This window comes from Galleria mellonella, unplaced genomic scaffold (genome assembly GCF_026898425.1).
Source record: "Galleria mellonella isolate WM207_F2 unplaced genomic scaffold, CSIRO_AGI_GalMel_v1 utg1634, whole genome shotgun sequence".
In the NCBI taxonomy this organism is placed as follows: Eukaryota; Metazoa; Arthropoda; class Insecta; order Lepidoptera; family Pyralidae; genus Galleria; species Galleria mellonella.
This window is the reverse complement of record NW_026442007.1, coordinates 668,788-682,229: the sequence shown is the minus strand read 5'-3', so window position 1 is coordinate 682,229 and position 13,442 is coordinate 668,788. Positions and strand designations below refer to the sequence as shown.

Genomic DNA, 13,442 nt, shown 5'->3' with positions numbered 1-13,442 from the left:
TACATGTTACATGTTTAAGTCTAAATTAAGTGGTATTCGACGTAAATAGCGTGTACCGCAACGAACAATCGTGCGGCAACCGCTGGATCCCACATGCGCTGATGCGCGCGCGCATCCGGTCACAACGACCGACTCACTACCTCCCGACTATAGGTACGAGTAGTCTATTTATAGTAACCCGTGATATGGACGTGTTTGGTGTTAACTTAAAAATTACGTGTCAGTGATTTTTAGTTTTAGTGTATTTAATATATAATTTTGTGAGACATGGTCGAGTTTGCTTTAGAAAATGTTGGTATATTAAGATTTTTTTAATTATAAATTAAGTGGAAAAAAATATACGACAATGAATTGGATGATAAGCTGATGACTTGACAGTTACTATGGAAAACATCAAATACACTGCGACATTCATGGGCCCCATATTATATGAATAATTAAATTATTTTATTATGGTATTATTTTATATTAAATGCTCCTATTACAATATTATCATGGGAAACAATATAAAAAAAAATCTTATACTAGATCTAATAAATAAATAAAAACTTGTATTAAGTCTTAAAAACTTATTTAAAAGTAGTTTTAATACAAATTATATGTAAAACTATTTCTGCTCTAAATAAAATACAAGTCTATTTTGAAGACCCTAATGACTTATAGTTTTCCCCTTAAACAATACGTCTTTCACATACTGATTTATGCACAAACAACACTATTTACAGCTACACATAACTTGAAACTTGCTGGTATAAATTCCAATAGCCCATTGTTTCTTCAATTCCCACCGCACAATAAAACTATAATACTGTTTATTACTTTCCAGAACCAGCAAGCTGGGACATCTGGTGACAACTATAGACAATACCACGAGAATTATAGCTACGCAATGCATCAAAATCAAAACCAAGGCGCCATATCCAGAAATGTTCAAGGACAATACGATTCACCAAAACCTCCGATCCCGGCCAAAAATTATGGTCAAAAACCTGATACACCAAACAATTCACAACTCATAACGGTCACAGTCGAAACTGGAAAAGACAACACAAGAGATGCGCCGAAAAGTAATAAATCTGTAAGAAAAACATATCACACTCTTAAAGATATGATATCTAGTAGATTTAAGAGTAAAGAAAGCCACGACAGTGATAAAGGAAATGAACAAGAGGCAGGATTAAATAATAGTGAAGAGAGAAAGAGGCCTGAGCCTGAGCAGATTACACCTAGAGATAACGGTAATAGAAAATTGGAACAAGGTATATACGGCCGACCAATCCCGCAAAACAGACCGGATATGCAATACAACCATGGAATACCCAATAATAATATGGCGTATCCCAGTCCCTCCCCACACAGGTAGATAACAGGTCTTAAAACTATTATATCATCGAAGCATCTTGATTACTCTTTACTTTGAGACTTCCTATGTCTCACAATACAAAAATAACACAAAGCGATAGTAAATCATCTTAGAACAATTACTTTGATCGCTGATTTATCGATAAAAAGGTGAATTCTCTCCATAAGATGTTAGTTTTTATCGGATTATATCATTGTTCCATTACAAGCTTTTATTGTTTAAAAATAACTTTGATAACAGTTTCCGTTATTAAAGCTTTGGTATCTAAGCTCCGATCTAATAATACAAGTCTTAAGATAGTTAAATAATTTCCGTTATTAATACTACACGCCAAATTTCAGCTTTTCAAATTTAATTCAATATACATGACTAATGGTAAGTAAATAAAAATGATAAATGAAAATTTCAATCCGTTATTAATGATTTAACTCTTTCTCAGACAACTGATGCAGCAACAAATAGCCCAACAGCATATGCTTCTGAACCAGCAGGCCAGATCGCAAGAAATGCTGGCCTCGACACCCCTTGCTCGCCAGTCCCAAGCTCTTGGAGCCGATGCGCTGTACCAGCACTATGGCCCTCCAGGTAGAAGGAGTGCGGTATACCAGAGAGACATCGACGTTAGATCCATGGCTAACTTCACCTCGTTAAAGACTGGACCGCAAACTCAGGTAACAATAGTTCGATAATTGATTCAACTCGTGTATTGAATATAAATGTGAACGGTTAGATAAGATTTGTGGATACTTCGATTACACGAGGTAACTTTGCATATGTTTAAATTTAAAAACCTTCTTTCCAAATACAATTTAGTAATTATTAAATGGTACCGCTTCTTACTTATGTATAGAAATAACTTATTTACAGTATCAAATTTAATAAAACAAAAAGATATATGTATACACTTACATATTTTATTAAAAATGCCTATTAATACAAAATATAAATTTTTACTTATGAAAACTCGTTTGTCCTGAATGCCTATTAATGCATAGCCAAAATTACTAAGTCATAAAGCTGAATTTTGAATTTAGATTTATTTTATAACGTAAGCTTCTGTTAAAAAAGTATTTCTGAAAATGTAAACTTAAAAACGCAATATTATCTGTGCAAAACTGGGGCTAATAGCTAATGACTGTTTTTGCATGTAAATGTAAGCTCGTTGTCTATTCTCCAAAATTAATAGGATAGTTCATATAATCTGAAATATACTTGTAAGAATTGAATTATAAGAATTCACGATAGGTTCTTTGCAAGTAAGAATACTTAAATATAATACAAGCAACCATTCAAAACTTAAAATTAATTATTACAGACTAAGTTTTAAATGCTATTGCAGTAATATATTGCAGTAGCTTTGTATAATTGTAGACTTTACAAAGCAATTGAGTATTAAAAACCTGAGTATACCACAAACGATTATTATTACATCCGCGTACTCTGGAATTACACCAAAAACTAACGCAATGCTAGTCTGCAACGCCTTTCTTACGACCTCCTATTCGGTTCTCACTATCAACCGAAGAAACAAAGAACTATTCTTCTTAACAATTAAGCAAGTGTTCCCACGGCGTGTGCTGCAATTATAATAACAAGAAGCTTTGAGGCCGACGAAACACCATTTTTCATGGAATAATTTTTACGTCCATAAAACATACTTTACTGGTTCATTGTTATCGTGAAGTAAATCAATCGTGAATTAGTGTCGTTTTATACCACTGTTTGTTCTTTTGCCCTGTTTTGCGAGGTTCTCATCAATGTTTTTATACATAACTTTCTCTGATTCCCCAGCTTCATCTAAATCGTACTGTGTAATGTAAAAATATAGGAATATATTACTTGGATATATCACTATTCAACAACGAAAATGCTGATGTATCGTAGAGTATCTACTACTTATTTTACAGAAAGTTCTAATTCTAAAGTTTCTTCTAGAAGATTGTGGAAAGAATTGTGTTCCAAAGGATTGTGGAATGAATTATCACAATTTTTCTAAAATACTATATTATCAGATACTTTACAAAAGTATTTGAATAACACATTTTTTTTTCTATTTGGAAATAAATCGGAACAATATGTATACTTTAATCAATTATCATATTCCTTTTTTATAAAAGTGGAGTGAACCTACCTATCTATTTAGGACGTAATTTCCTAAAATAAGTCATATTTTACATACAAATTAACTAAACTTCTATTATGTGAAACAAACACATTAAAAATTAAGTTCAATGTTACGCTATATCTAAAGGAAATTACATATAAAAGATTGCATATCGTTTTAATTTACTGTTATGTTAATCTAGCTAATTGACATCGAATATGAATTAATGCTTCAATGTCTGAATAGATACAAATTTTACGATAAAATCAGCTTTGTTAATCACATCCGATTTTAAATAGATTGAAAAATTCAATTATAAATTTATCTTTATCTATTATCTCCATCATTACTTTATTTTACGACTTCCAGTTTTTGTAATTAATGTCATTCGTTTAATTCAAATCTTTTATTATTACAGTTCGATAATTCACATTCACGACCTGATCTCCGAAGTCCACAACAATTAGAAAGAGAAATAATAAGACAAAGAGGTTTAGTGGAAGGAAGACGGGCAGCGTCACATCCGCATCTATTGGATGATCCTCAACCAAGAACTGAAGTGACCACTCCACAGATACACGACCGATCTAGAAGAAACTCTCATGGGAATCTTCTAGATGGAGCATCTAATGAGACTTGTTCACCGAAAAATATTTGTGATGAAAGAGAATCAGACGATGGGGGATTTAGAACGAGATTAGTTGCACAGGGTAGATCCAGTTTTGAAGACCGAATCCGCACTAGCGGAAGATCAATAGAATCTCACAGACAAGAAAGACTTCAAGAAAATGTTTATAGAAGAACACCCGAAATACATAAAGAGCGAAGAACACCGGACTCGATGGGACAGAAACAGAAAGAAGAAACGATAGTTTCAAGTCAAGCCACAGAGAGAAATGATGAGAGTGCAAGTCAAAAGTCTGCTGATAGTGTATATAATTCTAACGCTAAGGCTGAAAATTATAATCCTCAACCATCTTCGTCGAGACAGACTCCAAATAGGATAGAAGATTTAAAAGCTCATGGAAAGAAAGGTGCTGGTTCCGGTGCCAGTTCAGGTATTTATTTTTTTATACCACAAAAATGGCAAACAAGCATACAGCCTATCTGATGGTAAAAGGTCACTGTTGTCTGGAACACTAGGGGTGTTACGTGTGTGTGTTTTTTTTGTAAGATTATGATGGGATGGTAACTTCACTTGAGCTATTGGTTTAGACACACAAATAAGCAGGCCCGTTGGCAACTTTTTACTTTTGAAATACACGTATTTAATTATCTAATAATACTAAATGTAGAATAATTAAAATTGAGTATCGCAAAATATAATTTATTAGAGACAACAATTAACGACGTTGTGATTTATTCTAATACAAATAACAGGTGTTGATTACCATAAAATCGCTATAAAATGTCATATTATGGTATGGTAATTTAAGAGACACATTAATTATCATTTATATCACCAAAATTAATATAAAAATAAAAATATTTCCTTGATATCGAACTATCACTTTTGCTACAATTCCGAATTAAAAAAATTTGAGTAAAAATATAATCATAATAAAATACTTTAAAAGTGCATATTAAGATCGCTTTAGAATTAATATGCACCCACGAGTTCCACACGGTCCCCCCTGGAAACCATCATGGTTATTTTTTATGACATTTGTCATGATAGGCTAATTAACCTGCTCTCTTCCTCTCTTATCATCTCTTACTGGTGCCCCGTCAGCCTATATTAATATTGCAGGCGAGGTTACCATTTTCAGCCATTAGAAACATGAACAAATTAGACGCTCGCTTAAAGAGTCTGATTAATAGTTTAGACAATGGTTTATTTCCAGACTACGACAAAAACGGTGGGCAATCATCTAATGTGGACTCTGGACGTGGTAGCGTGGCGTACTCCAGCGGAAGAAGACCAGAGGCTAGTCTACATGACACGTCGGCTGATTCAGATGCGGTCGGCCCTTCGAGGATGCAACCGCAGCCAGGAACTAGCCAACAACCTCCTGGACCAAGTACGTATAGAAGATGAATGACAACATTCATCATGATGAATTTTATATTGTTTTCATTCCCAATATTTTTTTTTAATAATTTAATAATAATATATTATTAATTACAGATAATTTATCTACATATATATAGTTTTAAAGCATGGAGCAACACAATATAAAATTCAAAACTTCCCGTATTAAGATAATACCAACTAACTTGATGTGCTGTATTAGGAGGAAAGGAAAATCAAATTATTTTTTTAATGAGTCTATATTGAAATTTATTTCCGCTCGCGTGATATATACGGGGGGGGGGGGGGGGGGGGGTACTAATGAATGATAATAGGGGAGGTAAAGGTAAAAGGAGGTCAGTCCATCGTGATGAATTCAACAAGAATGAACCATAATGGTTTGCAGGGGGAACCACGTGGAGGTTGATCTGATAGGGTATATTGCTAGTAATGGAACTTTCAGATCCCATTACTAACAATCCTTTTCTCTCCTCCCATTGACAAAGCTTAGACCCCATGGAATTTTAAAACAATATCTTTGCTCACTATTTTACTGAAGAAACGTTTATATTATTTTTCCTCAGCTGGCGAGAACGAATGGGCAGACTTAGTAGAATGTGAGCTGCGGCAGATCTTGGAACCGAAGCTGGCGGGCATGAGGCTCGACTCCTCGGGAAGTTCCGATAGCTCAGTGACGCCGCCACTGCCACCATTGTCTCCCTCTTCTGATATGCACAAACGAAATAGGTACATGGAAGGAGGAATAACAGAATATTAATTACCCATCCATATTATCCGTATGATAAAAGAAAATATAGATGTCATGTCGTATAAGGAAGTCCTGGGATAAAGCCAATTGGACAGAGATACATGATTTGATTCATCATCATATCAGCCGTTAGCCGTCCACTGTTGAACATAGGCCTCCCCCATAGACTGTCATAAGGAATGGTTCTGAGCTACCTGCATCCATTGACTCCCTGTAAAGCATTTGATTGCCCCAACAAAATAAACTCCTAAATCACTCCCAGAGCAACAGTGAAGGATGATAGGTAGAGAGTGATATTTAAGCAACCATATCCCTGAAAGCCATACTTCTAGGCAACTTTTGGATGGAATAATAATCCAAAGATTGCCTAGAAGCTATGTAGTTTAGTTCTTTCAATTTTTTGTTTTGCTATATATTCAACTACAACTTTTGGAGTGAACAATAAAAAGTTGGTATTTATCTTGGGTGCAAAATCAATTGTAGACAATAGCCATTTATAGTGAATTCATCGGAAATTAATCACGACGATGTCTAAAGAAAGCCGCATGGAGATCTACCTGAATCTGATTATAAATCGTGAACTTTACATTATCCAGTTAAATTATACAGTGTCCAAAGTCATATATATATTTAGCTACATAACCTCACAAATATCGTCATAGTCGTAGAATACTGACGGATCTGACAAATATTACATATATAGATCCGTCAGTATTCTACGACTATAACGATATAATACTCAAAGTCTAAAATTGGGTCATATGATAAATTGAACAAATATGTCCCAATTACAAAAATATTTGAGTCATATTTTATTAATCACTACGCTTTTCACAATATTTTTGTTTTAGATTTTAATCTTAAAAAACAAATGTCTTAGTCTTCCAGGCCGCGCGTCGGAGTATCCCGAGGAGAGAAGACGCGGACGAGACTCACCACGCTGGCACTCGCACAAGAAACATTCATCGAAACGAGACAGTCATTACAAGAAACATTGTTAGTATATGTGACACTTATTTCATTTTGTACAAATTATCACAAATTATTTAATAGTTACTGTTGCGACTTGGGTAAACATCAATATCAGTGTTTAGCAATGGACAGTTAACGGCTGAAAATAATAATAATAATATTACTGTAAACACTTTCAGTATTCGGATTGGATACAACAGACATGACGTCAACAACCACACGGAGCCTGGATCTCTCGTCACTCCTGGATGGCAGGACGGACAGCGACGCGTCCACGGGGGACGCGAGGGCTATCAGGAGGCAACTCCGAGGGCTGGAGAACATGTACGCTGAAGTGTTGCAACTGTTAGGCGTAAGGAAGCCGGCTAGTCTGGCGAAACAGCCCACTTGGGAATCGAGGTGAGTACTCTGTAATTTCTCTGTATAATTATGGGCAAAACAGAAAGTAAGAGACGCATCGAAGAATGTAAAAAATCATGGCTTAGGAGCTAGATGAAACTAGAATTTCCAATCAAAAAGACAAACCAGCGTAACTGATAGTAAACCTCCATTAATTGAGATGCGCCTGAAGAAGATGAAGAATTTCTCGTTTTAGTCTAGTAAAAGTACTCGGAATCGGAACTTTTGTGGTTACTTAATCGATATTGGTTTGGACTAATTGTTTTGAGGTACTTGTCTCAATAAGACAATGATATTCAGGAATATTCCTGCGAAAAATTCAACTCGTTTCTACACCGTAAAATTCTCCATTGACTGTCAGTTAAAAACTAGCCACTTTTACTGTTCTCTTGTTGTATTTTGTATCATCCATTAACTGTCTACTGCTTAATATAACCTCCCGCATCCCTCAACCATTAAGTTCCCTTAGTCGTCTCTTACGATACTTACGAGAAAGGAAGTTATGGTCCATTCTATACTTATACCATAACGGCATACTCTGAACTACTAGCCTATATTTATTTGTATATTATTTCCACTCAGGCTATCGTCGAAGCGCCGCTACGGTAGCATGTCGTCCTTACCCTCGAGCTCAGTGAGTAGCAGACCGGTCCGGGACAAAAGACGCAGCTCTAATGATCACAGAAAGAAACACGATCTCAAGGTAAGATATTACCAGTTAGAGACTTTGTACAAAAATCGTTTGCTTGGGCACCTCTGTCTCATTCGTTTATCTACCGTGAAGCAGTTGTATTCGCATGGCTGTGTTTCGGTTTAAAGGGTGGGATATGGCAGTGAATTTACAGGGTATAGAGGAATAACACCTGAGTCCTCAGGAATGGGAACCCATGGGCGAAACAGTATACTCTATTATTTCCATAGTATACAAAAAAAGCAAGCGAAATTAGAACCTCCTTCTATTGCGGAAAAAACTTCATAAATAGTTAATATTCTTCGTATATATAAAAAAAAAAACAAAGTGTAAAGAAGTAGCAGTAACTAAAGTTTTTTTATATACAAAGTAGTACCCCAATTGGCCAATAAGCTGACGATCCATCTGATGGAAAGTGGTAATCGTCGCCTATAGACATGTGCAGTATACTGTTTCGGCCATGACACCCCCCATGCGTTGCCATCCTTAAGGACTAAGGTGTTTTTTTTTAATGGGTGATAATGGAATGGTAACCCCACCCGCGCTATCGGTATACACCAGCGGGGCACCAGTGAGGGATGATAGATGAGGATGAAGCAGGTCAATTAGCCCATCGTGACGAATTCAACAAGAATTGTTCACGATGGTTTCCAGGGGGAACCACGTGGAGGTCGACCTGATAGGGATTTTTTTAATGGGTAATAATGGAATTGTAGCCCCGCCTGCGCTATCGGTATACACTGGCGGGGCACCAGTGAGGGGTGAGAGGTGAGGATGAAAGCTGTGTCTGATGCTAGTGGTTGTGGTCCGGCAGGGCATCAACAAGCGGTTCCAGCGGCTGGAGTCGCACGTGGTGACGCTGGCGCGCTCGGTGGCGCACCTGTCCAGCGAGATGCGCACGCAGCACCTCGTCATGCAGGAGATGGACAACATCCGCGCGGAGATCGCCGCGCTGCGCCACATGTACAAGTGAGCGCACATCTCACATCTCACATCTTAAACCATGCCTGGATTTCCTCTTGTCGGTGCAACTTATTCGTGCATTTTCTTCCGGCCAGCTTTATTCCTCCTGTGTTTCCCATGTCCCATTCCTTGGGCTTCCTCTTCTCCTTTTGCCCTCTCAATTTTCCTTCTATTATGCTCTTCAAAAAAATCTTCATGTTGTATTCTTCATGTTCTGTTCTTTATTGTTTTTATTAATATTCTTTTCTCATTCACCCTTTTCAAGACGTCCTCGTGGATGAATATCATGCGTATATTTATCTGTAATTACTAATACAGTAATTTTTCTCAGTCTATTCTTCAAGGCTGATGAGGCGTGATCGCGACGACCAGTAATTCTCCTCCCAACGAATACTCTTCAGGTTTTACTTGGGCCAAAACAATTGTTGACTGAATATTCAGTTCGGTGGCAACTCTGATTTAACAAATCCATCGGGTTGATGTCTTACACTTACTCTTTATTATTATTATAGCAAATAGCTTACCACCCAGACAAACAAGTCTAATTCGAAAAAAGAAATGTAAATTGGATTTTTATTTCATTCATTTAGCATCTAATTTGAACTGCCCAGAACTACATAACTTCTTGATATCTTCAAAGGCCTCGCGGAACGACATGGCCGTATGCTAAATTGCCACTTTAATGCTATAAAAAAAAAACATCACAGTTCTGAGGAATTGTGATCGTTGGGAGGGCATAGCTACACATTCATTTCCTTATACATATAATACAATTATATAAATGGTATTAATTGTAATCGTCCTCCACACAGATCCCAACAGCACATCCGTTCGGGTCACCACAGACACTCGGACCCGTACTCGTTCAGCAACCCGGATCGGGTCAAACGGCTCACCAAGTTCTTTGGAGACGAGCCGCCCCTCATGAGGTTATTCTTGAAAAAACTCGGTTATGAGGTGAGCAGCCTAATTTATATAATCCATTCTATATATTCCCATAAATTATTTTTACAATGTAATAATTTAAGATTTCGAAACGAAATAACCTGGTCTCTGTACCCAGCATAAGGTAGTCCTTAGGAATAAGCATAGGTAATATGGATACCGATCCGATATCAACAATATATAGATATCGGATCGATAACAGAACTTCGAACGGGTTCTTTTGGTGATGGCGGATAAAAGGTTATCACCCATTTCGATATCGTCCATAGGCAGTCTATGGGCATCAAAGTGCATTCTTTCGTGTTCACGGTACTGTTCTTTTTTTTATGGTTTGCGGTACAGTATTTAAGGCATCCCGTCCTCGCTATTGGATACGGATGACGGAATGCCTATACAAGAGGGTACATGGTGGACGCAGTTTAGATGCAATATTTGAGGAGCATTAGGAAGGTATTACGGCCGGATACTGCAACAGATGAATATGTGGGCGGCCCCCGAACTGGCGACCTCTGCTGTCTATCGGTCCCCAATACGAGATGGCTACTGACGACGGTTGTAACCGTACCGGTGTACTTTTCTAGTAGACTGTCAGTTTCTAAGCACCATTCATTCTAAGCACCAGAAAAAAATAAGAGACGGTACTACCACCATCATTTGCATTATTTTATTTACCATTTTATTAAAATTTTTATTTCCAGAAATACGCAGCGCTACTGGAGAAAGAGAAAGTGGGTGCCGCAGAACTGCCCTACGTGGGTGAAGACAAGCTGCGGGCGCTTGGGGTCCCCCTGGGTCCTCGCATGAGGATATTGAAAGAGGCCGGCATACATCAAGACTTGCGGAGGGACGATCCTCACAACACCACCACCACTTTGGCTATTGTATAGTTGTATTTGAATTAATTGCCCCTACAGGAGGAAACTCTTGAATGAGAAAAAGAAGAAGAAGAAGAAGAGAATTTAATTGTAAAATCTTCTCTATCAGAGTGTCTAGTGTGGGGTATAATCTAAGCTAATATGTATTATAAAGAGCAAAGATTTGACCTTATTGTTTGTAATGGAAAAACTCAAAAAATTCTAAACCGATTTTAATAATTCTTTCACCTACAGAATGCTACGTTATCAGCCAGCAATTTGGACTGTATTTTCTTTTTAAAAAACCCATGCGAACTCGGATCATGTCACAAGTATTATATAACCTATAAGCTCTAGACACACACATCGCTGTTCTGATTTTGATACGCGTATGAACGCATTCTTTGCGTGACAAAATCCGAAATGAGGATATCCGCAAAGGAACCAAAATAACTGACATAGTCCAAGGGATGAGCAAGTTGAAGTGGCAATGGGTTGATCACATAACTTGAATAAACCAACAACCGATGGGAAAGAAAGGCTCTTGAGTAGCAAGCCTGTAAGAACAAATACATTGTAGGACTACCCCTCATTAGACGGAGTGACGACCTCAAATACATTGCAGGGAGTCAGTGCAGGTGGCTCAGGACCGTTCCATATGGCAGTCTATGGGGAGGCCTATGTTCAGTAGTGAATAGATATCACCTGATATGATGATGATGAACGCATTTTATTGTAACGTGTGAACTTAGATAGACAACAACTAAAGCCAGGTTCTTTAAATAAATAATCGAATCGTGCATTCCTCTAAATAGATTTATTTCCTTCAATAAAAAAAAAATACAATTTAATTAATCAATTAAAAATCTTAATAACTGTGATGAAAAATAAATGACTGATAAAATAAAGTTCAGAAAATTTTAATTTGTAGTTATTAATTTGAGATATAAATAAAAGTTATAAATATGTACTTTCAGTTTAGTTGAATAACAGTGTCTTAGTATTAATTAACCATAAGTCAAAGTATAATTAGATATCTATAGTAAAATACATACCATTAATTGTCTTCAATACTTAATTGAAACTAGATCATAAAAATAAAAATAAGAACCTATACACAATAATTCCTAGCCGAATATTGTTTAAATTCAATATAAAATATATGTCCCGACTTGTTATGTTGTCATTCGGGACATGTCAAAAATGTCGGATCACTGGTTGTTCTACAAAGGCAAAATAATAACTACTACGGCAATAGCAATGACCGTTGTTACATTTTCGTCTGCCTCTTAACTCGAATAACTTGAATAAAGTGAATAGGTTTAGAAAAAAAAATACTCAAATAGAATATTAACGGATGACGTAATATCCACAACAATGTTTAAAAAGTCATTATTAAAAATGCAATCTGTATTAGGCATTTTAGTCTGATGTATTTGTCATGATATATACTCATAATAATAATAATAATAAATTATAATTCTGTATAGATTAATTTATAGAGGAATATTGTCGTTTATTGACAAAGTTACAAATTCAAGCCAAATCTACAAAATTCTATTTTTGGTCCCATGAATTGTTTCTGAAAAAAAAAATTAAGAAGGCTCTCTATTATTATCATAAATTTCTTAAACATAGTTTCGAAAAAAAAATTGTAGGTAGGGTTATAGTGATTTAAGTTTACGATCTTTAAGATTTACAAATATATATAAAAAAAAGCTTAGTGAAATATCGATCTAACTCAAAATTAACGAAATGAGTATAAGTGAAATACCGACTTCAAAAATTTACAGATTTCACAATCTAAATAAGAAATAAGTCTGTTTAAAAACATTTTTAATCCGTCATCTTGTAGTTGCGGCCATTTTCTTTCAAGCCTCTATTAACAGAGTTGTCAAAATATATACAATTTTTGTTTTATAATAACAAAGATAAAACACCTCTTCTTTTTCCTGAACTACGTTATGTAATTTAAACTCATTTTATTATATTTCAGTTAGGTCAATAACTCTAAGGGCGTATTTACGCAGTACGTTAATTTTAATGTATATTTACTCGTAGATTTGCATGTAAATTTTACGCACTCTGCAATGGTATGCCAAAGAGATTACTCGGCGTGTGTAAAATATCCAATGTATTTAATTGTAAATAATTATAATAATTAAATATGTAAATATATTTTAAACGTACAACGAATTCCAAACAACGTGCTCGATTTATTTCAACTATTTTTATATGCCCTTTAATTAGGGTTTTTTTTTTTATTGTAAATTTAATAAAATTTTACACTTTTTAAAGGAATTTTTTTCTTTTATTTTTCTTGTAATAACCTTTTTTTTTTTTAAACTGTTGCAAATAATAAATAACAGTT

At 35.7% G+C, this 13,442-nt stretch overlaps 1 protein-coding gene across 3 annotated transcripts in view; it reads left to right on the top strand.

Moving 5' to 3' along the window:
* LOC113512980 (uncharacterized) overlaps positions 1–13,372 on the top strand; it is an 81,949-nt gene extending 68,577 nt beyond the window's left edge. For all 3 annotated transcript variants that reach the window (XM_052892630.1, XM_052892629.1, XM_052892628.1), the window contains 11 exons: positions 827–1,359; positions 1,803–2,034; positions 3,886–4,525; positions 5,312–5,488; positions 6,063–6,225; positions 7,128–7,243; positions 7,399–7,618; positions 8,201–8,321; positions 9,124–9,278; positions 10,085–10,229; positions 10,916–13,372. In XM_052892630.1, the coding sequence (XP_052748590.1) occupies positions 827–1,359; positions 1,803–2,034; positions 3,886–4,525; positions 5,312–5,488; positions 6,063–6,225; positions 7,128–7,243; positions 7,399–7,618; positions 8,201–8,321; positions 9,124–9,278; positions 10,085–10,229; positions 10,916–11,104 (2,691 nt within the window). In that variant the 3' untranslated portion in view covers positions 11,105–13,372. The remainder of the gene's footprint in view (positions 1–826; positions 1,360–1,802; positions 2,035–3,885; positions 4,526–5,311; positions 5,489–6,062; positions 6,226–7,127; positions 7,244–7,398; positions 7,619–8,200; positions 8,322–9,123; positions 9,279–10,084; positions 10,230–10,915) is intronic.
* Positions 13,373–13,442: the final 70 nt, after the last annotated feature.